The 27,181-nt window shown below is 39.7% G+C and overlaps 6 protein-coding genes across 8 annotated transcripts in view; 4 read left to right on the forward strand and 2 right to left on the reverse strand.

The window, feature by feature from the left end:
- Positions 1-5,560: 5,560 nt before the first annotated feature.
- Positions 5,561-7,514, forward strand: LOC128266559 (uncharacterized). The gene is made up of 3 exons (XM_053003150.1): positions 5,561-5,684; positions 5,740-6,138; positions 6,838-7,514. Exons 1-3 carry the CDS (start codon positions 5,642-5,644, stop codon positions 7,458-7,460), a joined length of 1,065 nt encoding a protein of 354 aa, XP_052859110.1. The 5' UTR covers positions 5,561-5,641; the 3' UTR covers positions 7,461-7,514.
- A 1,625-nt stretch (positions 7,515-9,139) lies between these two features.
- LOC128266560 (uncharacterized) lies at positions 9,140-11,325 on the forward strand. The gene is made up of 3 exons (XM_053003151.1): positions 9,140-9,268; positions 9,785-10,177; positions 10,631-11,325. Exons 1-3 carry the CDS (start codon positions 9,220-9,222, stop codon positions 11,239-11,241), a joined length of 1,053 nt encoding a protein of 350 aa, XP_052859111.1. The 5' UTR covers positions 9,140-9,219; the 3' UTR covers positions 11,242-11,325.
- A 2,468-nt stretch (positions 11,326-13,793) lies between these two features.
- Positions 13,794-15,069, forward strand: LOC128266228 (uncharacterized). The gene is made up of 3 exons (XM_053002584.1): positions 13,794-13,867; positions 13,921-14,319; positions 14,374-15,069. Exons 1-3 carry the CDS (start codon positions 13,822-13,824, stop codon positions 15,009-15,011), a joined length of 1,083 nt encoding a protein of 360 aa, XP_052858544.1. The 5' UTR covers positions 13,794-13,821; the 3' UTR covers positions 15,012-15,069.
- Positions 15,070-16,686: 1,617 nt separating this feature from the next.
- Positions 16,687-19,567, reverse strand: LOC128266227 (uncharacterized). Of its 2 annotated transcripts, XM_053002581.1 has the most exons (3): positions 19,067-19,567; positions 18,684-18,978; positions 16,687-18,143 (listed from the first exon to the last, which is right to left on the reverse strand). In XM_053002581.1, the coding sequence occupies exons 1-3, from the start codon at positions 19,528-19,530 to the stop codon at positions 16,902-16,904; spliced, it is 2,001 nt and encodes a 666-aa protein (XP_052858541.1). In that variant the 5' UTR covers positions 19,531-19,567; the 3' UTR covers positions 16,687-16,901. The 2 variants fall into 2 exon arrangements, with proteins under 2 accessions (XP_052858541.1, XP_052858542.1); XM_053002582.1 differs by lacking the exon at positions 19,067-19,567 and having other exon boundaries at positions 16,687-18,139; positions 18,684-18,819.
- A 435-nt stretch (positions 19,568-20,002) lies between these two features.
- LOC128251821 (uncharacterized) lies at positions 20,003-20,719 on the reverse strand. Its single transcript, XM_052979013.1, has 2 exons — positions 20,211-20,719; positions 20,003-20,161 (listed from the first exon to the last, which is right to left on the reverse strand). Exons 1-2 carry the CDS (start codon positions 20,595-20,597, stop codon positions 20,003-20,005), a joined length of 546 nt encoding a protein of 181 aa, XP_052834973.1. The 5' UTR covers positions 20,598-20,719.
- Positions 20,720-21,108: 389 nt separating this feature from the next.
- LOC128252565 (ankyrin repeat domain-containing protein 50) overlaps positions 21,109-27,181 on the forward strand; it is a 29,803-nt gene continuing 23,730 nt past the window's right edge. Inside the window, exons 1-2 of one of the 2 annotated variants that reach the window (XM_052980357.1) lie at positions 21,109-21,587; positions 21,714-21,816. The gene's annotated coding sequence lies outside the window, so the exon portion shown is untranslated. Of the gene's footprint in view, positions 21,817-27,181 lie in introns of both variants that reach the window. The other variant, XM_052980356.1, reaches the window with a different exon arrangement.

Here is a 27,181-nt window from a genome sequence, read left to right on the forward strand (position 1 = left end):
AACTGGCTGAATGGAGGACTGCCAGAGGGAAATTGAACGAGCAATTATTTATTAATTTAACAGACACGCAATGCACATGGAGTTATCTCGATGCGATTCCTGACATCCGCTCCGATATCGAGCAATTCGAATTTTTGCATCGCTGCAGTCGAATGTCAGCCAAGGATGCAGATGCAGTTGCAGATGTGAAAGTAAATGTGAATGTGAAAGCAGTTGCCGTTGCTGTGCGTGTGTGCCCATTAAGCATTTATGATGCTCATGTCAGCGTTGGAGTTCCAGGCAGCTCCAGGCAGGATTCGCAGAACTCGCAGGATTTGCAGGACCCACCGTTGCACTGATTTCCCTGGCGACCTGCCCTGCACAGGACTTTCCGGCTGCGCTGCTTTAATTCAACAGCCTGGCTTAAGAATCATAAGAAAATTAATCAATTGCCCTGATAAGTTCCATTTAATTGGACAGCTCTCGACGACATCAAGTGATTTTTGACAGCCATATTGAGCAGATTAATTTTAAAGACATCAGCTCTTGACGGCCAACAATGTGATAATTAAAAGTCTCTATTTTCTATTTTTGTCCAAAAGTTTTTAAGAATTTCATAAACACAAACTATGGGTTTTTGGGTCTTTATTAATGGCTTTGATGATGAAAAGAAACTTCTTCTTCATAATCAATTGCCCTGATAATTGGAATTGAATTTGGCAGAATTTAACAAAATCAAGTGATTTTTGACAGTTGTTTTGAACATACTCATTAAAAAGACATCTGCTTTTAAGAACCTATAAAGTGTTAATCAAATGACTCTTGTTGTAAGCAATTTGGGGCTCGGTTTTTATAAGTTGCATTTTATTGAGCAGCTCTCGATAATCACGAGATTTTGACAACCAAATTGATCAAGTCAACTTAGAAGCCATCTGTATATTACGACGAACAAAGTGTTAATCAAAAGTCTTTATTATTAAGAATTTAATAAAAGTCAACTTTTGGTTTTTGGATCTCGGTTTTTGGCATGGCCTTCTTTAAACGTTTTAATTTAAAATTCCGTCTTCAAAATCATTGGAAGACAAATAATAAATTACCCAAATAAGTTTCATTTAATTGGGCATCTCTCAAGGCAATCAAGTGATTTTTGACAGATTGACTTAGAAGACATCTGCACTTGACAACCAATAAAATGTTAATTAAAAGTCCCTGCTCTAAAAATGTAATAAAAACCAACTCTTGGGTTTTTAGAGCTCGGTTTTTCTGCTTTGGCCTTCCTTACATCGCCTGAAAGGCTTGGCATTTTGGCTAGGTTTTAGCAAATTGCAGGGAGGCATTTTCCCCAACCAAAAACGAAACCGAAATGAAAACTAAAACTAAAACGTCGCATTTTGCACTCACAACTGCAGAGCTGAGCTGCATTCGAGTCTGGGTCAGCAATGTGCGAGTGTGCAATGTGTTGGCCTGCCCAAGTTTCTGGCAAGTGAAAACGAAAGCCCTTATCCTTAGTGTCTGTGTGTATATCTGCGTATGGTGTGTATATGGTGTGCATGGTGTGTGCATGGCGGTGTGCAGCGGAAGTGGGTAAATAGTGCAGGGAGGAAATGTATAAATAAATATTTGCAAATGAAAATGAACAAGGAAATGGAAATGGAAGCGCCATGTGGCAGCGACAAGCGCTAAAACGTTTTATATACTAGCATGTGTCCGAAACGATAATAAATGCGGCTGTTTGGCCACACAACAATTTGCAGCAACCCTGATCCCGAAATACCTCAAAGAAAATTCTTGGAAAATTTGTGCATTGTTCTAATGCTGAATAGTGGGGCAAGAAAGCCATTCCTTTTTTTGCAAAAAGTTCGAACTAATGTTTTCCCGAAATACCAGGTTTCTATGCGTTTTAAATCCAATATAAAATTATTTAACTTGCTTTTTCTAAGGCTGGGAAAAAGTAATATTGCAACATATAAATTATCATTGCAAAGTACATTTTTAAAATTTTTAAAGTACTTTCAGATTGATTTCTCTTAAATAGTAAAACAGAAGTTCTTTAATTCTTCATCAGCTTTTCTCAAATATATACCAAAAAAAGGTTTCTTCCTCTGGGACTGAAAACCATTTATTAAAGAACCAAAATCATGATTGAAAATTTAATACCCCATTTTAAAGCCAAAGATTATCGCCAGTGAATCAAATTAATTCGAGTGCGGAAAATTCAGATAAAAAGGAGCAAAATTTGTAAAGGCAAAAATGCTAACCAACTGAATTATTTTCAAATCATTCTAGGCAAAAGCAATTTGCATCTCAATTGGTGCTCAAAAATCGAGGGGCGACGGGTGGGATGGTCGGTGCTGATGGGAGATGGGTGAAAAAATGCTGCCACAAAGCGGCAATCAGTAACAGTTATAGCGGAAAATAGCTATAATATGTATAGAGCTGATATGAATATCTAGCCCAAAACAGGCAGAAAATTGCAAAAGTGCTTAGAAAAGAATTCAGAGAAAAGGGCGGCGGAGCTGCACACATGACTGAAATTAAAATAGCAACAGCAACTGCCGAGTTTCGAGAAGATGTGGATAATTTGGTGGTGGGGGGGGAGAGTGGTGGGCTCAGCAAGGAGGACAGCACGGCAACCACACAAAAGCAATTTCGATCAGGCGCAAAGATAAGGAGCGGATTCGAGCAGAGAGGGCCAACGCAGCACATCAGTTACAAAAATGTAGGCTACCTCTTCCCCTTTGGAAAACCCAGGACCAGGAAAACCCTGGAAAACCGACCCCCTTACCTCAACAAAGGACCTCTGAAAGCGGAGCAGATAAAGACGAGCCGAAAAAACGAACAAGAATGAAGGGCTGTGAATCACACACAAGGATGCGCTGGAGGATTCGTGGCATAGGCCTCGTTTTGCGCTTTCTTTTTTCTTCCCTCTTTTTTTTTCGTGCGGCTGCTGTAGGTGCGCTAAAATTATGCAAATCATCGTAATACTTTGCCGGCGAAAGCAAAGCGGAAGGAAATTGTGTAAAAGCGGCAAGCCTTGTCTGTCTGACTGTCTTTCTGCTACTTTCTGCTACATTCTGCTACTGGCAGGCAGAGGCAGCCTTTTTGGCAGGCTACAAAGCAAATAATTGCCCCAGAAATTGGGGCCATGCAAACTGTAATGTAATGGAGCCGTTTCGCTTTGAACGTCGTCGCATGTGTAGTCCTAATGATGATATTTCCCCAAAAAAAAAAACTGAAAAGAACTGAATCAAATAAAGCGCCTGGCCTGGCGGCGTGGAAAACAGTAAAATGAAGTGAAATACTTCGCAAGTGTTTGCTCAAGCGATGGCAGTCAATGGAGGAAAGCTTAAAGACTCTGCTGGCCATAAAAGAGTTTAAGCTGCCGCGCACTGGAGCATAAAGTGCAGGCCCCCCATCCATCTCCCTGCGAGGATTCAGCATCCTTGGATGTTCGCTTCCTGTGGCCGGGGCGAAAAATTTAATAAACGTCAAGCTGAGAGGCAAAAGAACGACGGACCAAACATTGCACCTGCCGTTGACCGCATTCGGGAATGTTAGTGAAAAGGTGGCACTCCGAAATGCATACTTGTATAACCACGGCGTATACGTATTGTGCACACGAGGCGGTGCAAAGATATGTAATATAACGTATACGACCCATGACACATTTTGGGGACAAGCAAATGCCGGACTGGCATCAGTTGATCCCTGATATCAGGAAACTTCATAAGTCTCCCCCAGGATTGCCCGGTCTAAGACCCATCTCTGATTTATGGTCCTTAACTTGCTTAATGCGCCATCGCTCATATGTCCTTGTCGCCTTATAATTGCGCTTCTAAACATCGACCATTTATAAATCTAAGACTTGCTAAACTTTTCCCATTTCCCCGATAATTTCGCGCAACATTAACAGGCTTATTAATCGTTGCCCGCACGCAGCCAGAAACATCAAGCACGTCTCTTGATTTTGACTATGATCCCGAAGTGTACACTGATAAAAAATCTAGTAAATTTAAGAACTTCTTACTCAGTTCAAAGCGCAAACAAATTTTAATTTTTTACATTTTTCGCAATGAATGAATAAAGGTTTTTAATTATTTTTATTATATTTTTTTTGTTTCAATATTTAAGTACACTATTTTAGAAAAAGATTTTATTATCTGATCTAAATCCAATATTTTCCACACTATTTTATATTATATTTATATAACACGACATTATATCTTCAATAGCAAGGTATTCATTATTACCATTCCATTTTTTGTATCAGTGTAGCTGGCGTAAAATTGTCAAAATGTTTGGCCAGCCACACACACATTTTCGCACAACCACATTCATGCGGAGCTTAGGAATTTTATTGGTCCCCCTTGGCGGGCACATGAGGCATACCTTTTTTGAATAGCGCGACACATTAACTTAATAATTTAGTGGGTGTCGAGTGGGCTGTTATAAATATTTATAAGCGGTGCGATGGGCGTGACTTGAGTGGGCCGTCGATGGCAGCCCTAGATCTGCTGCTAAGAGCTACTCCAAATCCAAACTATCTCGGCATCTCCAGCTCCTCAGGCTCAATTGCGCGTAAAAGTCAAATGTCCCCGCCTTTTGCCCAAAAAGCTTTTCCTGGGCACTTGCCACTTTCTATATGCCACTTGGCACACACGCAGATTTCAATACACACACACACACACACATGCGAAGTTAGCACGTTTTGGCATACACATAGCTCTCTAAGTCGGCGTAATATATGCGCATGTATTAGTTTTGGCCGTGCAATGCCGTACAAACGGAAAAGCTTACAGTCGTTAAGGGATTTAGCAGGCAAATATAAATTTATGAAATATTCGTATGTTCGACAGGAGAACAACGAGTTGTTCGGGAGATTGCCATTGCACCTTTCCGCAAACAGAAAACCAGAAAGCCAGAACGTTTTGGCCATGTTATATAGCTGTATAGCTACACGGCAACAAATACAATCTGCAGCCACAGCACGACTTGTTGTTGGTCACTGGACATGGACATGGACAAAATCAATGCTAAACCAAACCGAACTAATGTTATTTGTGGAACAAACAACGATAATGAAATCATGGGGTGCTCTGCAAATGGAAAGTGATTCGGCTTGGCTCTGGTCAGGTTTTGGCATCGGGCCAATAACTAATTTCATTTACTCTGCCAGGCACATTTGCAATTTGATGGCATCATATGCACACAAAAGCTGACATTATCCACACGAGGTCGGTGCACGTTACCTGGCTGTGGATCTTCTAGAAGTAATTAACCCGAAGCTAGCTGATATTACCGGGCAGCTTTTAAATCAACTTTAAATTGTTGCCTTTTGTTGAATATTCTGGCTTTAAAGTCACTAGGGTTTTAAAATCACTTTAAAGGCTGCCCAAAAGTATGCAGTAATTAATTTAATTATTTTAACCAGAAAACTTATATATTTGGAAATATATTGTTGCATACTCTTACGCACCGTTTTGATAAGTATCAAAACCTACTTTTAATTTTGGGTCACAAGTGCAACTAAATAAATAGATGTTCGACAGTGAATGGCAATTAACGTGAAACAGTTGTGCATACATTTTATTAAAAAGCAGGTAGCCGATTAACAAACAATATAAAAAGACCTGAATGTCATCAGCTGGCGAATCTTACGGAAATGTTGAGAATTCTGCTGCCGCTACTGGCACTTTGTGTCTTGGGTAATATAAATATTATTTTTGCCATGAAATGAGCATATAATATTTATTAATTTAGCCAATGGCCAATGCCGATTCACCAGACAACAGGTGGAGCAAACCACCCGCATTTTCATGCTGCGTGGCCAGAATCGCCAGCTCTCACTGAAGCGAACAGCCAGTTCGGCAGTTGGCGAGGTCCTGCAGATGTTTTGCACTCCCCAGGACATTGTGGCCTCAACCTGCCAGTCGGTACAGAGACGTCCGGCCGCCTTCCAGCCAGCGTTGCCCATGACCTGTCGAGCTCCTCCTGCCGCCTTGACCACGCCCGTTCAGGATCGCAGCTGTCCTGCCCAAATGTACCGAGTAGGCTACAACGCGGGCAACAACCAGTTCCTGGAGCTCTATCGCGCCTGCTTCAACACGAGAGCCGCGCGGGCGGTCTTCGTGGAGCATCGGGTGTACGCCAAGCCCTTCTGTAAGTAACTTTCCGCAAAATACAATATACATAAATATCTTTCCAACAAAATAAAGCCATTCAACCACAAGTATTTTCCTAACTTTGAGAAGAGATTCTAAGAATAATTAAATAGAGGCTTTAAAAACTAATACCAACCTTTGAGTTAATTTTTTTAAAACTTGTTCAACACAAATGAAATTGCTTTTTAATTTATTTCAAAACTTTTTTTTTTTAATATTTCTTTTACTTTTTTTAATATTTTTAAAGTTTATTTATTCTTAAACTTCTTAACCTGTAGCTTTAAAATCAAAAAAAAAAAATCTAACGACTTAGAGCTATTTTTTTATACGTAACGATTCTCATTAAACTATTATAGAACTCAAATGCTAAACTAAATGTTATTTATAATTGTTATGTAGGGGAAAACAAAATAACTCATTAAAGGGTTTAAAATGGATAGATTCCACGGAAAACTATTTGGCAATGGTCTTTTGCTCATATAAAACTGTAGTATATTAACCCGATAACAATTTTTTATAAAAATTAAAAGTATGTAAATAAATATAAAAAATCGTATACAAAAACGTTTTTTAGGAGTAAAACAGGAACATTTATACTTATATATTAGTAGATATTATAAAAAAAACTACAAAATACCATAATATATACATTATACATAGCACCTCTTATTTAATAAAATATTTATTTTCTCCTTAGATGCCGCTCGGCCCTGCGTGCAATTCAGTGCCGATGGAGTGATCAGTCCGGTTGACGAAGCCAGTTATACAACTCGCAACATTTACTCTACCTTCCGCAGACTCTTTGGCAATAACCAGAACTACATAGCCAACAACCGGGACGTGGTCATCAATCGTGGACATTTGGCCGCCTCGGCAGATTTTTTCTTTGGCGATCAGATGTGCGCCACCTTCAAGTATGCGAACGCAGTGCCGCAATTCAAGTCGATCAACGATGGCAATTGGGAGGCAATCGAGCGGTGGGTGCGCAATTCGGTGACCGGAAACGCATTCGTGAATGTGCGGACAGGGGCCAGGGATGTCCTCTCACTGACCCCATCTGGACCCAATCCCGCGGGCCCCGGGCCCAAGAACGTCTTCCTCAGCGGCAACAAGAACCCAGTGCCCCTGTGGATGTACAAGATAGTGAGGAACGCGAACAACCAGCCCACCGTGGCCTTCCTCACCCTCAACAACATATTCGCCCGTCAACGTCCAGCGGCTCCCAATTTCTGCCAACCCGTTAACTGTCCACTTAACTTGGTCAACACAGCACAGGCCGGATATTCCTTCTGCTGCAATCCCGCTACTTTCAGACCCTAATCTGTAAAGTTTCTGCGAATAAAAAAACATACATATAAATATTTTTAATTTTCATTGGTGTAAATATTACTCAAAATATTTTTTTTGTAAACTTTATCCAGTGGATTATCTTCATTCATTAATATTATGTTAAGAAATACCAATTATGCTGCATTTCCCTTGCAAAACCGCATAAAACAGCACTTAAGACCAATTAAAGTCAAATTAAATATATTGTTATGTCTTCATGTCGCAAATCAATTTTCATAAATCGTAAAAGTTCGCGTGGCAGTTTAAAACGCATTGCAAACTCTTCGAATTCATGCCTCATTCGGAATGGACTCCAGCCGCTTGTTTTAATGGTCATTCAGCGGCTTCTCATAAATTCCCCCGGCAACTTGCTTGTGGTTGTGGCCCATTTAAATTCAAGCTGCGATTGTGGAGCGAAGGCGAGAGCTTTTCAATGCGTGCGATTCCGATTGCGATTGCGAGTGCGATTGAGAGTGCCAGTGCCAGTGCAATAAAGGCCATGGCAATTGCTTCGTCGGGGGTTGCGCCTAAAAGTAGACATTAAATAAAATATTCAGCAGGGCATGGCAGCGTTTGCGTTGCTTTTAAATACGCACGCCTGCGAAATTGTTTTGTGCGTGTGCGTGTGCGTGTGCGTGTGCGTGTGCTGTGCGTTGTGGAAGCTGATGGATATCCATGGAGCCAAGGGGACGGAAAAATAGGGACAGTGGGAGCTCATAAAAGTGCAGAATAAATTTAGCAACCCGGACATGCGTTGAACTGGGCTCTCATAAAACCTAACAGTTGTAATTGTGCTGTAAACACGCAACTCAATGGCAATGTGAATGGGCTGCAGCCACCCAACCACCCAGCCAACCAACCACCCACCACCCACCACCCACATCCCACCCATGCCTATGCATCCATATCCATCCTGCACTGCGGCACAATTTAATTTATGCCCTGTTTTGTGGCCGGCTTGTTGATTTTGCTGCCTTGCCCCTTTTATTTTTATTGACCATTACAATTCAACACAAGCAAAGCAGACAGCCACGATTTGAGTCACAAATTTTATATGGCATAATTTGGTTCGCCCCTGTGAGCATGCATTAAAAGTGCCCAAATAGCGCCAAATTGCTCGTAAGCTGCGGAAATTGCGTTACGCCCTCTCCAAATCCAGTCAAAGGGAAGGCAGATAAAAGCCTAGCATTAACCATTTCGCAGCATGTACATTCAAATACATGTTCACTTAGACAAATTTCCCCAGCAGTCGAACAAGGAGCAATTCAATGACCAGACAACGACTGGCAGACGAATTAAACAGGGCTTTTATCTGGTTCCTGTCTGGTTCAGATTTGTGCCTTATTCGCAAGCCACAATGATCTATAGAGAACAAACGTTTAGCAGTGTTAGACAACACCTACAGGACTCCCATCTAAATAACAGTTTTATATGCCGCACTAATGCTCATCCATGCAAAAACTGTATATATTTTTGCTTGTTACTGCAAAATCAAATGAATGGTTTTGGAAAATAAATTTCATATGTGGGCAAAGTATGCAGCCGCCTATCAAGTGCAAGCACAATGTAAAATAATAAAAGCGTTTTTCAACCATTTAAGCACGAAGAAAATGGGGAAATATGTTTACAGCCAAAAATAGTCTGTTGTCTGAAATGCACGTGCTTGGCCAGAACAATGAAGGCGGCCCAATCAAGCCGCCCTAAAGGGTATATAAGCACCAGAGGCTCAGCTCATTGATCAACAGACACCATGGAAGCTCAACAACTGCTGCTTATCGTTGCCATTGGACTGGGACTGGGTAAGAAAAAACAAACAAGAGCTCCAAAAAACTCGACTCCTGGCAATTAAAATACATAAATAGAAACGTTCACTTTAATACACGTCCTTCTTAATTTAGTAATGAGAAATCATTCTATAATGGAGCGAATAAGAGGTATACAATTCAAATATCTGCTGGAAATAATTTGGATTTTAACACATAACATTTTAAATTAAGTCCCTAAAATGTTTATATAAAAAATGCTCTAAAATGTTTTAAAGATTTTAATAGTAAAAGTCTTAGTTGCGTAATTTACTTGCTACTTATTTTAAATTGATTTTATGTGCTATTATTATACGAATTGGGTTAAATGAGATTTCTGAAACACCAAGGAATAGTTTTAAGAAAACCGTTTTAACTGTAGCTAATAAAATGATTGGATTTCAAAATCTATGTAAGAAAAGTTTAAATTGCAAATTACTTATTAGGATTTGAAATTTAAAAGCACATCCATTGCTGTTAAATATTGCTGACTAATTATCCTCTTCGTTTCAGTGCTCCTGTCGCAGGCGGACTGCCCGCTTTCCAGGGCCATGATCGAGGGCACCAATCGGATATTCACCAACCGCAATGCTGCCGGCCAATACGAGCTGAAGCGACTCCAGAGAGTCCGCACCAGCGAGGTGCTCCACATGTTCTGCACTGCGACGGACATTGTCCAGACGACCTGCCAGCAGAATACCAACTTCAGTCGACCGCTGCCGCTGCGCTGCCAAAGACCGATTGCTGCCTCGGCCACAGTGGTCACCGATGCCTCCTGTCCGGCCACCATGTACTCCGTGGGCTACACCATCAACAATCGCCACCTGGAGCTGTACCGCGCCTGCTACCAAGGATCTGCTGTTCGGGCCCGGTTCACTACCCATTCGGTGTACCACAAGACCTTCTGTGAGTCCACTCAGTTATTATACACATCACTACCAACCCAAAAATTTATATTTATTCTTGATCAGGAATATTAACCGAGTCGATCTAGCTATGTCCGTCTATCTGTCCGTGTGTCTGTCCGTATAAAAGCCAACGATTTGGGGCTAATTATGCAGAATAGGCCTGCTTAACGCACACTTATTTTAAAATTTGGCGTACAATTCGCGAAACCCTGTCATCTAACTTTAAGACATGGTAGAAGGCCACTAATTGGGCATCATATTTTATTGGGTCAATATCTAACGACATAACAAAAATTATTAAGAAAGTTTGAGTTTTGGCGCCACTTGATAATTTTCTGAAGGTCATTTTTTTTTTTAGATTGGTTAGCTGAGAAAAGAGTAGACAAAAGTCGAGGCACTCGACTTAAAAGTCTTGTTTGTACTTTAATCACTGAGTAATAATTCTTTACAGTCCCGCAACGTCCTTGCTCCGATTTCACCAGAGATGGCGTCATCAGCGATACGGATACCCAAAGTTTCCTACCCCGCACCATTTTCCGGGCATTCCGCACCATTTTTGGCAACAACCAGCGGTACATTCCCAACGAACGGGACACGGTCATCAATCGTGGACATCTGACCCCGTCGGCAGACTATCTCTATGGGGACCAGATGTGCGCCACCTTCAAGTACATTAACGTGGCGCCCATGTGGAAGAGCATCAACGATCGCAACTGGCAGACGATCGAAAGGTGGGTGCGAACCCGCATTAGTGCCGGTGGATTGCTGAGGATCAAGACCGGAACCAATGGCGATCTTACACTGCCCGACAACCGAAATCGCCAGCGTCGCATTATTCTGGGTGCCGGCACCAAGAACACCATGCCCATGTGGCTCTACAAGGTGGTGCGCACATCCGCCAATGGACCGCACAGCGTGTTCGTCACCCTCAACAACATTTATGCAACTGCCCGACCCGCTGCCCCCGCATTCTGCACCAGTATTCCCTGCCCCATGACCCTGGAGAATGTGGCAGCCGCCGGACACACCTACTGCTGCAATGCCACCACCTTTACCCTTTAAATGCCCCACTGAGCAGCATAATTGAAAAAATATTTTTGAAGACAAAATTGATTGGAAAAATTATTAATAAAGCCAACATTCCAAAAAAAATATGGTTTGAGACTTGTTACAGACACTTGGAGATGGGTTCCGAAAAATTTGAAAGCAGCAAATACTTGGCTTTTAAGAAATAATTTAATTTTTATTTTTAGTTTTTTCTGAATTTATTACGTGGGATTATATTTTTTCCGAAAAAGTTAAAGGCAGCAACTACTTGGCATCAAAGAAAGTAATTTATATTAAAGGGAATTTTTTTTTAATTTTTTTATACAACCAAAGTAATTGAAGCAGTTTAAACTTAATCTAATTTAAAGCAGTATTTAAGGTCAAAATAATTTACGTCATTTTGCCATTTTTACCTATTTTAATTAGTATGCATATGGTAAAGTTTTTTTTAGTCAGAGCATTTTTTATCTGATATTTTTATTATCGGTAATTAAAGTCATATTCATATTATTTTTATCTTTACATATACATATTTTGTTATTTATATAGAGATACGTTTATCCAAAAAAATAACCATTGGGATTGAGAGTTCCATAATTTTCCTGAACCTCTACCGCCCTGTTGACTGAATCACGTAAGCCCAGCCCATCCCATTAAGAAATTCGAGTAGCTGCTGCTTAATGATTGCCCCGACGAACGGTTTCAAGTGCGGAATCCTATTTTATTTTCCCCTTCTGCACCTTAGATTCAATTTTAGATAGGTTTTTATGAGTGCTGGTGCTGCTGACAAAATGCAAGCCACATAAAGTTCATTGGATGCAGGTTGAAAAGAGCGGTAGGGCCACTCCTTTTTTATCGAACGTGCGCTGGCAAGGTAAACAAGGCAGAGCTCAAACCACCCGGCGATGGGCGATAATAAGTGCAGATAAGACAGGGTGAAAGGCACAGAACAGAGGTGAACTGGGTGTGTTTCCACCCACTCATCCAACCAACTTAAAGGCCCAGAGCAAGGTACCCAATCGCTTATCACTGATGACCTGCGAAGAGACTTGATGAACGTCGCGATTTTTAAACCTAGGGAGATAAGAAACAAGCTCTAGCCCTTGATTACATAGCTTTTTTTTAGATCCTCTTTTCTAGGTAGTGGCCCAAACTGTATCTGTGGGTCTGTCTGAGTCTATTTCTCTGTGAGCTAGCTGACACTGTTTGCTTTATCATATTCATAAATATATTTTTAGTTTTGGGAATGCCACGACTGACTGTAATATTGATAAGAAAGCATTTGCTACACAAAGTGAACTTCTTGCTGAAGTTTGCTTCCTTTCTTGTTTATAATAAAATACATAATTCGATTGATATGCTGACTAAGGCTATATATATTTCTTACCGTCGCACTTGTGTTCTGAATTTTCTGAATTCAAAAATTCGTATTTGAATGACAACAATGGGATCTTCGATATTCAACGCAGCGATATTTTTGCTACAGGTCAAACAGTGTATTTGCTTTGCAAAACAGGAATCCAGCCTACTGGACTCGAGTGTCAAGCTTCCTGTCTTACATATGCCGTAGGTGAAGTCTTCGATGACCGGATTATGGAGTTGTATCGAAACTGTTTCGATGGTGAAAACTTGGCATTGTAGCATTCCATCTACAAGACTTACCGCTACATAAATTGTAAGTTCTTAATATTGTGTAACCCACACATTCAATTAAAGCACCTTTATTTTAGCCTCCGTTCGTCCTTTTCCTTACTTCACAACGGATCGTATGCGCGGAATGACACAGAAATAAGTTAGCGCTTACACGTCCATAAAATATAAAGCCTGCCTATCCACCAACTTGGGTGCAGGTCAACCCTATTGTGAGCTCAATCGAAGCACATGACACCAAGTTCTGCTTTTATTTTCTTAGAATTTAAAAAGTCGACCGACAAGTTGGTGATGATGCCGAAAATGATGCTGATGAAAAAACATGTCTCCTCTTTTACGTTGATCACTCGAAAGTTTACAAGTATAAAACACAAAAGCTTTGTTATCATTGACAAGTGAACTCATCGTAATCCTCAATTAAATGATCTGAAATATCTGTGGGTCAGCCTGGGTCTGATTTTTTTAAAAGTAAACATCGAAGATTGCTTGGCTATCAGCAAAACTTATGACCCAGCCACCTGATTTTTAGTTTGGGAAATGCCCGGACATTGTCGTCGCAATACGTATTCTTTAGCATCTACGATCGCATTCACATCTATTGTATGCAGTTTCTGTCATAACTAGAATCTGCATGTCAAATCCAAATCTTTAGTTTTTAAAGTTTCCGATAGCTCGACGTTCATACGGACAGACGGACAAACGGAAAGACAGTCGGGTATTTCTAGATCGACTCGGCTATTGATACTGATCAAGAATATATAAACTAGCTGAAAGAGTATTTAAACTTCGGCCTGTAGCCCATGTTGTAATAAACTAAAAAATCTAATCTTATTACTAATATAATATATATAATATTATGTATACAACTTTCGTTGCGTTGTTTTTTTATAAAACTCGTTGAGATAATATTAGCTTTAGTTCTAGCTGGAAGCTTAAGCTGTCAAGATGCACGATTTGCACAATCTCTTGCTCAGTCTGAGTCTGTTTTTCTGTAAGTTATTTTAGTAGATCGCGCAGCATTGTATACGAAAATTCGACTCTCAGTTGTAGAAGCTGCCAGCACTGCATGTATTATCCCTGAAGATAACCTGAATTCCAAAAACGTTTACCTAAGTGGCAGCAATGGTAACTTCGATATTCAGCGCAGCGATATTGTGGCCGCAGGAAAATCAGTGCATTTGCTCTGTGAAGAAGGAATCTACCAAACCGCATTCGCGTGCCAAAACAATGTTTTCAATCCGCCTTTATTGACGTCTAACTGCGCAAGGGGAGTCAAAGCGTCTGTTAAACCGATAAGAGACTCGTCTTGCCCATCTCCCCATCTCACATACGCCGTGGGTATACGCGTAGGCACACACTTTTTTGAGCTCTATCGAAACTGCTTCGATGGTGAACACTTGGCATTGAAGCACTCCATCTACATGGCTTACCGCTACATACATTGTAAGCTTGAAATATTGTTTAACCAACTTGTTATCTGTAACCCTCACTTTTTAGCCGCCCCGCGTCCTGCAGCTTACTTTACAACGGATGGGATAATGACAGTTGCACAAGCTAGCGCTTACAAGGCCAACAAATATCAAGCCTGTCTATCCACCTACTTGGGTGCAGGTCAACCCAATTGTGAGCTCGATCGAGGTCACTTAACACCAAGTTCTGCTTTTATTTTCAAAGAGTTTAGGAAGTCGACCGACAAGTACTTAAATGTTGTTCCCCAAAACAAACTAGTCAATATTGGCAACTGGAAAAACATAGAGGCCTGGGTAAACAATCTGGTTATGGGACGTTATGATACTCATCGTCGAACCTACGATGTCCTGAAAGTTTGCACAGGCGCACTGGGAGTGCATGAGTTGAGACACAGTAATAACAATAGGGTACTCATTTACCTGTTGGGACACAAAATTCCCCTTCCCAAGTGGACGTACAAAATAGTTGGTCATCTTTCTGGAGATAAATGGGTGATATTAACCTACAACGATGTGAATCCCCCTAGTCGTCAAGACCTAAATCAGGTCTGCACAACAACCAATTGTCATCCAAATCTTAATCTGAATGGAGTGGGATACACTGTCTGCTGCAATCCATACGATTTTGTTTTGAGAAATATTAATCATCTTTCGGGTATTTGCTAAGATGAAAGGCGATCAAGGTCAGCCAGGGTTTGGTTTTTTTTGAAAGTAGGGGAGAGTAGTATAACATTATTTTTATCACATTTTTCACTTTAAAATGCCGTTGTCTGTTTTTAAAACAAAAAAAACGTTGCGATTTATAAAAATAAAAAAAACAAGAAAGAAAGCAAACTTCGGCAAGCCGAAGTTCATATACCCTTGCAGCTATTGCAAGAATTAAACATTTTTGAAAACATTAAAATTATGATTTACTTTCGTATATGTTTAAAAACATTGAAGCTATGATGATTTGCAGCTCAATTATTTGATAGTTATTTTATATATTTTTATTATTTCTAAGGGAGCTATATGATATAGACGTCCGATTTTGATAAAATTTAAACCATAATTCTGAAATATTTAACCATTGCTATATGTCGAAGAACTAAACAAAAAATTAAAAAACAGAAAAGTTATAATTTTTTTCATTTATTTTTCCGATTGTTCCTATGAGAGCTATATGATATAGTCGTCCGACTTTGATGAAATTTAATCCGTAAATCGGAAATATTTAACCATTACTAAATGTCGAAGAACTAAACAAAAAAATAAAAAACAGAAAAGTTATAATTTTTTTTCATTTATTTTTCCGATTGTTCCTATGGGAGCTATATGCTATAGTCGTCCGATCCGGCTCGTTCCGACTTATATACTACCTGCAATAGAAAGACAACTTTTGGGAAAGTTTCATGCAGATAGCTTTAAAACTGAGAGACTAGTTTGCATATAAACGGACGGACAGACGGACAGACGGACAGACGGACATGGCTAGATCGACTCTACTAGTGATGCTGATCAAGAATATATATACTTTATAGGGTCGGAAACGTCTCCTTCACTGCGTTGCAAACTTCTGACTGAAATTATAATACCCTCTGCAAGGGTATAAAAACGGAAGACAATAAATATTGACATTTAAAAATACGGGGAATTGAACGCCTATCATTATGCTACATACATTTTCTCAATAATTTATTTCAAATATATAAGAATCCGCCTAGTGCACTGGCCTTTTTTTTTGGTAATCAATTTAGTATGAAAAAATTTCATCAGTTTGCCCGAAGTTGTTATCATCCATTAGTCGCATTGGGAGTTGATAGCAGTTTTAAGAGGCAAAAAACTCAAAATCGCAATAGATTAAAATCGAAGCGAATATATTTAAATTGTGTACAAAATATTTGGGTCATTTTCGTTTTTTTACCAGAGTATGTTTCAATTTGATTCGGCTTACACGAAATTATCAATCTTATATGTAGAAAAATGAAAAATATTTCAAAGATCGTAAAAAATAGAACTACTACCAAAATTATCATTACATGAGTTCTGCCTATTCTATTAGTAAATATTAAAATCTGGTCTTAGCAGGGTTAAAGATTCAGGATCATTATTAAGTTTCACTAAAAATCAAGGGTATTTGAACTTTGAACTTTACATTTGTAAATTTATTATTGTATAATTAAAATGTACAATGTAGTATCGTGAAAAATAAATGTAAAATGTAAGTAAAATTTGACAGATTGTAGAGTTATTTGGCGTGAAGCAAATATTTTTGTAATCAATACAAAACTATAATTAAGAAATGTAACTAGAAAAATTATTATTCCTTACTATATATTATATTCCTTAATAAATAGCCGACACTAAATTGTTTGACATATGCGTTTGGTTTTATGTAAAAATAGTTAATAAAAGAAGCCTTTTGTTTTTAACAGAAATGCCCTCCAAGTTAATCAACTATAATGCATGACCCAACGAACAAGTACATTGCAAAATTGCCAAAAATAACCGAGCCAACACGGTTTCTTCTTCGTACTATGTGTAGATAAAATCAATAAGATTGTACTTTGATAGAGACTAGACTTTGAAATCACTTTTGCAAATGCAATACTTTTTGTCGGTTTTGTCGTCGACACAAGTTGAAACATCTTTATAACGATCCAGCCTACTTATGCTGGGCACTGAGACTTCCACAGAACCCGTAACATTGTTGAAGAGTACGGTGGCTCGAAAATCGGCGGTGTTCTGTTTAACCTTGAACATGGTGCGATAGGTGGCCACTTCGGCGATGGGCAAATCACCGTGGAAATTATGATCCAGGCCAATTTTCATTTCCGTCTTGTGAATATAGCTCAGAGTTAGTTCCCAGCAAATGCCACTGAGATTCCGGCCGGCCAGATACTCGTTGATCCGACCTATTATCCCAGGGGCAATTCTCTTGGCCCAATTCGCCTGTATTCTCTTGTAGGGCTCGCAGGTACAGTAGTGATCCGGTATACCGGCTTCCTCACAAGATCTCGCCTCTGCAACGGGAAGGAATAAGGACTGGCACTGGGGACAGTCGACTGATTTTGGCAGCACCGTACTGCCACCCAGTTCGATGATGTGCTTCAGGGTGTTGTGCAGATCGTAGTTGGAGGTCAGTCGGTTTTGATTACCCTGCAAGGCACTGGCATATTCAGGATATTGAGCTCGAAACCAGGGCGGCAAGTAGATAAACATCGAGGGCAGACGCTCCTCCAGAAACCCACTGGGCAGTGACATGAGATGGCCATACCGAGATCCATGATCCGAGAGGAATACCATTATACTCTGTTCGAACACGCCATCTGCCTCGAAGTCCAGCAGATACTGCAGCACATAATCGTCCATTTTCGAGGGCATTTCCCAGCTGTCGTGGCTGAAGCTATTCGACCAGAACAAACCCCAAATGGGACGCTCGTCCACGAAGCGCTTGGCAAAATCTCTGGCCATGTCGTAGGCATAACTACTCGTGATCCGCCGGCCAATGCAGTACTTCATCGTGCAATCTTGGCATTTCCAGGTGTTCAGACCCGATTCGAAGGCCTTCTGAAAGGGCCTCAAGTAAAAGTCGGTGGGTTGTTCTACAAAACCGGGTTTTAAGTAGTTAAATGTGTTAATGCTAGATTCATCCTCGGCATAGGCTGTCAGATAGCTGGCATTGCGTAGGAACTTCCATATAAACGGGGTCTCGTCCAGGCAGCCTCTCGTCTTCCAGTCGCACACCTTGTTCAAGGCCGAATCCTCACTGTACCCCGTCAAGATGGCCATCAGATTGGGAAAGGTGTTGTCGCCTACCTAACAATTAGATTCAATTCAATTCTTTTTGGATTATGTTATGTCATTCGAACCACTTTTACTTTTCCATGATAATTACGTGCTTCTGAGTATAACTCGAATATAATTTCATGTTTTTGTTAAGATCTTCTGTGATCTAAATGCTTATATTTCGATCTTAAAAATATTTAACGGATATTTTATCAAAATTCATGCTAACTATTTTTGTTATTATCTACTTCTATTTTTTTTTATCAATTTATGAAGAACATTTTATGAATTTTTTTCACTAATCAAAACTTAAACATCCTTAAAACTCAGAAAAATTGTGAAAAATTAGAGGTTTAGCTATTAACAGCAAGGCCAGGGATCTGTTTCAGCAAAAATAAAATAGATCCAATTATTTTTGCTACACAATTAAAAATGCAGCCAAACACAGGATTTTTGTATTTTTAGGTAAATGTTGGAGTATAAGATTCTATGGGATTTCTACTCCGGTGTACCCATATATCATGGAAAAGTGCAAAGTGTATATGGATTGTCTATTTCGGGTTCACTTACCTTATTGTAGCCTTGCAGCTCGTACCAACCACTGCTCTGTAGAAAGTTATAAACCTTTGGCATGGTTCGTCGTAGGTTGATCCGCGACAGACTGTCTATGCCGAACATAAGGACACTTGGCTTCCGTTTGGCCGGTTCCAGGGAGAGTCCCTTGGGCGGTGGCTTGTATTGGATGAGGGTATATGCATCGCTCTGCAGGACATCCGACTCGTTGCCCAGGCGATGGCAGGCCAAAATCATTCCCTGAACATGAAGCGGCAACTCATAGTTCTGCGTAAAATACTTCCGCTCCACCCTGCGAAATCATAATTGATATGTCTAATCAGAAACTTCCAAGAACGCCACTTAGTATGAGCGATATCGGAACGACAAAAGACACTTACTTATCGTAGCTGTCGTGCTGCCGATCGCGTGTTATCTCCTGATAATAGCAGTTATACTCCCCCTCGCTGGAGTTCAGTAAAATCGAGGCTAATGTCTTGTTGATGAACAGCACATACCGCCTACGGCTGACGTCATAAATGGGGGTCACCAAAGCGGATTCGTTGGAGCAGGTCTCGAAATGCTCGGGATGGAAACTAGCCATGTCATCAGCCTCGAAAGGATTCACATATGGAATCTTACACTTGGCGGTCTCCACAAAGAAAAGGGGCAGAGCTGCTTCCGTATTTTCCTTAGCGGTATAAGTATTAGTCACAGGAATTTCAGATTCATCCACTGTAAGTTTCGAAACCCTTAGTTTCCGGTAGCGAGTATTCGACGTTTGATTTATCAGATTGAGAGTCACAATTACGGCTATAAAGCAAAAGCAAAGCCATTTAAGAATCGGGTAGAATAAGTTGATCATGGCTGTTTAGCCTTTGAAGCTCGTTCTCAGACTGAGTAGACTTCCCACTGACTTTTAACATTTACTGATACCAACCATCATGCGTTATCAGCTCATTTGGAAGAACTTAACAACCAAATTGCAACCAACAAGCTTTCTAAGAAATTTAAAAATGTTTCGCAAAGGAAGTCATACCTAATGTTGATAGAACTGTTAATATAATTAAATTCAAATCATCAGTTATTTTTTTTTAACAGACCTTAACAAAATTTTAGATGCTCTAACACAAATCATACAACCGCAAACTAAATACACAGTCTCTGAATGCATTTTAATCTTGCAAAGAAAATATGTTTTAAATTGAAAAGTTTAATTGTATCCAAAATTACTATCAAGTGTTTCAAATCATTGCTAGAATTAAATCATAGATTTCCAATATTTAATTTATTTTTCAGGTATGTGCAAGTAACATATATAGTAACATACTAAGTTGTTATGGTTTATCAACGTTAATGTCCAAGTAGGAATAAATAGTTGCCCTCAAGGCACCATTAGCTATTAATTTAATCAGAAACATGTAGCTGCCCACGGGCGCGGGAACAATGGAGAACATTTTGTCATCCAGAACAAAGTCCTTTAAAATGACATCATGCTGTTTCGAGAAATATTATTATTAGATAACCATTAAATGAATTCCAAACCAATCTTACGTTAATTGGGCAAGTGTGATTCACGTTTATGAAGGGCGTTAGAGCCCTGTAAAAGTAAAAGAACACATTTGAGGGATTCGGGTGCTTCATGTAGTGACAAAGGTCAGCGGTGATGTTAAACAGGAATGGATGATAGCCGGACATTTTTTTAAATACGCTAAAATTGATTAGTATCGTCTTTATTGGCAGGCTTAGAATTTTGAAGTGCACATTAGCTCCGATAATGCCACGACCCAGGACTTTCAACCGACACACTTTTACTTCGGCAAAGGATTGATCGTGAATTTCACACTTGATGTTGGTGTGTCGAGTAACTATACCGCCAGTTACTAGGACACTGAATGCCCACATCAGCCCAACGACAAATGCGAACTTCATGTCTCAGGTGTTCATGATATACTAATTACAAAATTCTCATAAAATAATGCATTAGTAAATTGACGATTATGACATTTTAATTCAATTCTCAAAAAGTAATTATAAATATATATGGTTCAATGGTTTCAGTGAAATTCAATAATTATGCAAGCGTGTTAAAACGGATGTTGTTTTCAAGTAATTTATTAATTAGTTGAATATATATATATTATTCTATAACTTACTATTTTACTTGTTATAATTGTTTATATTTAAATGGATTTCAGGTAGATTTTTAGCAATTTCTTAAATGTTTCGGTTAGCGGAGCTATCCACTTCATATGACGATTTGGTTAGAAACTCGGGTAAATGTAAAAAAGTTGTCAATACATATTCAACCTTCCTGTTAGAACGATGTAAATTTTTAACATTTATAGAGATACTCTACCGATAATTTTGAAAACCTATCGATGACTACTCAAATTTTCGTTACACTCAAATTAGAGCTGCCTTAAAAATTTTTCCACGGTCACACTGAACAAGCATTTCGAGCGATTCGATTGGAAAAACGGGAAAAATGGACCGTCGGAAAAATTAGAAAAAACTAATCGCGATGAGTGCGGACTCGATTGTAGTGAAAATACCGAGTTAACTGTGCGAATACGCAACGTGTCGTTCAGAAAGCAGATTAAAAGAAAACGCCAAATATCCTGGCCCACGCAGGATAGCTGTGAGAAGCAAACGAAGCGAGGATTAGAAGGAGGGGGAGAAGTGGCAGCAGGACAAGAAGAAGAAGCAGAAGGCGGAGCCGCATCTGCCGCAGTCAAAACACAAGAGGAAATATCCAACAAAACCGAGACAAAAAGTGCATTCAGCGGAGGGAAATGTGAAATGTGAACGATGTTGCAACGTCGCGCTACTTGCATTGCCAAGTAAAAGCAAAGCAAAAGCAAAACAAAGCAAAGCAAACGCAGGAGCAAAACCAAAGTCAGAACAAACAAAATACACAAAGTGAGTGAGAGAGAAAGAGAGAAGGGAGAGGGAGTGTTTGGCGTATCTGTGTTTCGAACAGTGCGTTCTCGTGTGTGTGTGTGTGTGTGTGTCCAACAAATAATCGTTTAATTTCCTTCGATTTAGCAATAACAAAAATCAAAGAGAGCGACTGATTTTCCAAACCAAGGGGATGTCCTCTCCGCCAGCAACCCCCCGCCCCCTAAGGTCATAGGTCACAAGCCAGGAGGTAAGTAAATCATCAGAATCATACTACAAAAATGCACTCAACAAAACGGTGATGAGTTTTGACCTCGCTTGCAAGTCGCGTAGGAAACGAAACGAATGCCAAATTTACCCAAAATAAAAAACCAAAAAAAAAAACACGTTTGCCAACGCCAACAGCAGCAAAAACAACCCATGTCCAATTAAAGTTGCAGCGGGGGAAAAAAAGAAAGAAATGAAAAACCGGCATGCCGGCTGCTGCAATTCAGAGCTGCTCAAAGTTAAACGAGCCAAGTAACTGCAGAAACAACAAAAACCACGCATCAACTACAGTGGAACTTCTCATGGGAAAGACCATTTGCCATGTTTGCTCTACTCTTTGTGCATAAGTTCCAAAGCCTTACCGTTTTCTGATCCTCACGGTAAGCTTAAACTGGGCTTAAATTGTTCATTAGTTTTTTTAGCTTATAACATATTTTTAGCTTACCATGAAAATTGTAAGCAAATGTGAAAAGCTTTAACATATGTTTGTATAATATAGGAAGAAAGTAATTCTATAACATTGTAAGCAAATAGATGTAAATTTTTAATTTATACAAAATTTAAAATTCTTTTAAAGTTATCATCTTTGTATTATTAATATAGTTAAGAAGTCGTCCAGGCAAAGTTAATATGCATATGATTTCATCTTTATATAATTCAAGTGACAGAAGAAAAACTGTATAGAGGCTGCAAAAGTTTCGTCAGTGTTGGAGCAACTTTGTGGGTGTATGTGTTTTCGCAATAGTACACCCAAGTCGCGCACTTTAAATATTTCACCTAACTACACACAGAACTCTGCTCGGATTGCGGTTTTTTCTGCGCCGCCAACTTTTGAAATGAAAATAATCAAGGGGTTGAGAGCTAAAGGGGAGGCGACTCTTCAACAATGCCACACCCACTCGAATTCCCCAGCACTTTTCCCTTACTATTTGCTTTTTATTTCTCTGGAAAAGCCTGAATGTATGAATGAGTTAATCAGAGAGCGAAGGCAAAGCGCCAAAAGGCAACAGTCGGCAGCCGCATCGTCTGCCCAGCTCTCTGGTTGCTATTATCAACAAACAACAAACAAAACGGCAAAAACAATTGCACTAAAGTTTCACTAGAATCTGCAATGAATCAGAAGGAAAAACCAGAAAAAAGGAGCAACACGAAAAGTGATAGCTGGTAGCTTTATACCCTTTTATATGAAGAAATTTTAGCTTATACAAAAAGTATCTTAACATAACAAAAGTCATACAAGCCTTTGTATTTTTTCTTCTCTATGAAGTTTGTCCAAAATAGCTTTTACAAAAATTCACAAAGGTTTCACAGTATAAATTACTTGCTCTTTTAATGCGTGATAAGCAGTGGCAAATAATCTTGACTTAAAATACACAATTTATACCGTTGTTATATTTCTAATAAATATCATTAAAAACTTCTGCCAAGATGACTAAAGATGGTGACTGTGAGATCTGCAATATTATAAGCAAATTAAGGATAGATTCATATACCACAAATACATTACTTGTCTTCTATATACAGTTTTTCTAATATAACTAAATAATTATAACAGAAATGCGCCTGAGTATAAGTTAACTAAAAAAAAAATCTATATAGCCGTTATATTTTTTCTTACATACCATAAAAAACTTGTGTAGCGCTGACTAACTATTAAATGAACTCAACAATGTTCTAGCTTAATACCACATTGGTTTCGGAGTGTATCAAATGCTATGACAAAGATCCCGACGATGAGTCTGCTATAAATTGCGATGGCATTCTGCGCTTAACGGGTTTTTTGTTTGTTGGCTACATTTTTCGACATTTGCGCCATTGACGTAATTGTCAGACCCGGCCCAGACACACTACTCAACTGAACTGAACTGAACTGAACTGAACCGTCAGTCTGACACCGCCACTCCAGAAATCCCGACTCCATGGCCGCTTCCATTTCAATTTCCATTTGCAACTCGCGCTCCCGTCTGCCGTTTTCAAGCTCAAGAGCAGCCGGCTGGCTCTGCCTTGGTCTTTTCATGAATTTGCATTTGTGGTCGCCGGGAAAATTCTCCTATTTTCAGCGGGTATTTTTCATAATTTGCTGCGCGCTCCGATTTTTCCAGCACATTTTTTCGTTTTGCCTGTGGCACGGTTCGTTGCACTTTCGTCAAGCTTTTGGCTAAAAGTTTTTGGCTAAATTTTTGTGTTATTGTCGGAATCGCACAAAAGTAATGAATGGTCTGATAAATTCTGGAAGCCTAGTAAAGCCAGCAGACCAATCAGCACCGGAGCAGCACCGCTGACTGCCAATTTGGGCGGACCACAAGCAATTAAAATTTAATTCGCCCAAACCTCGAGATATACCAGGGCACATAAACCGCAGTATTAAAATTTAACAACGCAGCAGGTCCTGCGGCCAAATTGCCTACTGTCTGGGGCTGGGGCTGGGGCCACTTTAGAGCCCAACACTTGCCCCAAAACAACTCCGCCGCCCCGAGCACAAATTAATTGAATTGAGACACATTTGCGAGTGGCCGCAAAGAAGAGAAATTATTTTGGGAATAAATTTGTGGGCGGGCGGCTGGCTGGCTGACTGGCACATCAAATACATTTATAATTTTATTAGGAGAGTTTTTTCCATTCACCGAAATGACAGGCAAATGAAAGGTCCTTGGCAGTTAATGTTCGGTATTCACGCTCACCATGACAGAGGCAAAAAATACCCTGAAAAAAATGTGTCGCTCTGTATTTAAACTAATTTTTTAAAGATTTATGAACTTAGATTTCCTAAATGAAAAAAAAAGAATGACAAAATAATTGGCTCTAATTTAATTTTCACAAACTATTGTTAATGGCCTTTCTAAGGGCTACTAACACCTTCACAGATTTGTCACATTTTATTTACATGTTTTCATGCTATAATTTTTAAAAAGCACCAGCTTTCATTATGTTTTTTGTAATTCCATTTCGAATTATACTTTGTTGCGTACTAAAAAAGTTCCTATTTAAGTAGTTGACTGCTTATTTTAAGCATAGTATATTTTGACTCATATTCCTGTTAAAAAATAGTTTCAAATTTTTTGGAGTTAACAACTTCGTATATCCTTTCACTATCTTTTGAAGAAATTAAATAAATAAAGGACTAGTTTTTCCAAGTGTAGGGGCAATCCGGTCTGAGTCATTCGCAGTCGAGTCGAGTGAAATGAGCTGAGCTGAGGAGTGTGAAGCGCCGCTTAGGACCGGTCATAAAACAGCGCATGTTTGACTGTCGTGCAACCTTGTAGCAGAGAGTATTGTTTATATGTTGGCAACACGCTGCGCTGCGCTGTCCATCCTCAATATTTTGGCCCACTGCGGGTGTGTGCTAATGACGCCGCACTTTACCCATGTTACCCAAAAATAGGCGTGCCCAATGCCGCCCGACAGGTAGTCTACATTGTCGTCGGGTCAAAGCAGGCAGCGATTTTATGGGCACTTGACAACTCTATAAACACAGAACGCTTATCGCCCCGAGAACAACACCTCCTCGACCCTCTGAAGCCTCTACATTTTCAGTTCCACACAGTTCACCACTTGAACCTCAATTTTCACACGGCTTTAATGCTCAGTTTTATGGCTGATATGCCAGTTAGATAGCTTTAAGCCCGGCTCAACTCTCCAATCTCCCTCCAGACACAAACAAGGGCCAAAGAAATATGGCAAAATGAAAGCATTGCCAAAGAAAAACGCAAAACCTCGCAGAAGCAGAAGATGAAAAACCTACAGACTAACTTTGCGGAGTTTTCGGAGAGGAGCAGGCTGTGTTGTGTGGGTTTTTGTGTGTGTTTTCAGTGCCTTCTCGAGATCTCCAAGTTGCATGTTGTCAAAATTGCTTTGACGTTTTATTAGTTTCCAACTGTAGCCGCCCCCAAGCAGCCGCTCTCTAACAAACTGACAACATCATCATCACCACTATCATCATCATTACTGTCGCCATCTCTTATGGCAAACGAGAAAAAAAATAGACAGAAAATCGACAGAAAATTTACATAAGAAACGCTGAAGGATGCTCCACGGGCCGGGCACACTTCACTCTAGCCGGCGCTAAAAATAACAAAAATAAAACTCCCAATGCGCTGACCAAAGCGAAATGAATAATACTCGCATAAAAGAAACGAACGCGGCGGCGACTCCGTCTCGTACACATTCGAAAATAGTTTGTGCGGCATGTCAAAAAGCCAGTGACCGCATTAAATTTTCCTCTCCAACAAACGTTTTTTTTTTTTTGGAACACTTCCAGAGAGGCCCAGCGAAATGAAAAGCCGCATAACCAGCCAACCCAGCCGTTTCAACTTGATCGGCCAGCCAGCCAGCTGGGACCCCAGAGATTTACGTTCTCATCCAGCATCTTTTACACATTTTATTTTTTCGGCGGGGAGAAGAAGTATGATTCAGGCTATGCTCGTCGCGTGCAGTTTGTTTTCCCAGGGCAGCAGATTGGTCACTGATTAATCACACGAAATGAGAATTTATTGAGGAAATCAAACGATCAAAAAGCGTCTGAGAATTAAACCGCTTGTAGAAGATGCTAAAATTAGGCATTACAAAAGTGTGCTTAATTATCGCTTTGGCCGAATCTGAGGTGCAGCTAAAAAGATTTGACAGTTAAATTAAATTATTGCTTTTACTAATCCCAATATTTTTGGTTTCATTATATTTTAGTAAAGTCGCTTAAAAAAGACAGGCTTATAGGATGATTAAACAAAATCAATCAAATGATACCTTTAGCTAATAACAGAAAACTAAAAAGCTTTATTAAGAATATGACCAGTCAAGTATCCATTTGTTTCCTGATTTATATATAAATTAAAGAGTATCTAGTCGTGGTCTCTGTAAGCCAACACCTTTACCGTTCTTTTCTATGTACCAAATGGAGCACACGGCGCAACTTCCAAAAATGAGTTTTGTGCACACGGCTATTTTTGTGGCCATTGCAACCAGGCACAGAAAAAATGGGGTAAAAAAACCCATGACAAATAGTTCAAAGGCCCAACTCGTTGAGAGATTTTACGTTTTTTTCCGGCGTCAAGTGTGTGTAGCTTGTTATTTTTAGCACAAATGCTGGACGCACCCAAGAGGCAAAGGTACTGCACATGACGAGGGGAAATAATTAATTCATTGCATTGGCCAAACAAATTTCGGTCGGCTCGGTTCACATCAACTTACCTAACCTCTGAAATGGGTCAGCAATTGTAAGCCGGGCAGGCAGTTTCCTGCCTTTTGTTTGACGATCATGATTATAAGCCCATGTTGCGTCACACTCACCATGCCACGCCCATAAAGTAATTCGCCCTTTTGGCCCTTGCTCCAGAATCAGATAAATTTGGTTA

This window comes from Drosophila gunungcola, chromosome 3R (assembly GCF_025200985.1).
Source record: "Drosophila gunungcola strain Sukarami chromosome 3R, Dgunungcola_SK_2, whole genome shotgun sequence".
NCBI classification, from domain to species: domain Eukaryota; kingdom Metazoa; phylum Arthropoda; class Insecta; order Diptera; family Drosophilidae; genus Drosophila; species Drosophila gunungcola.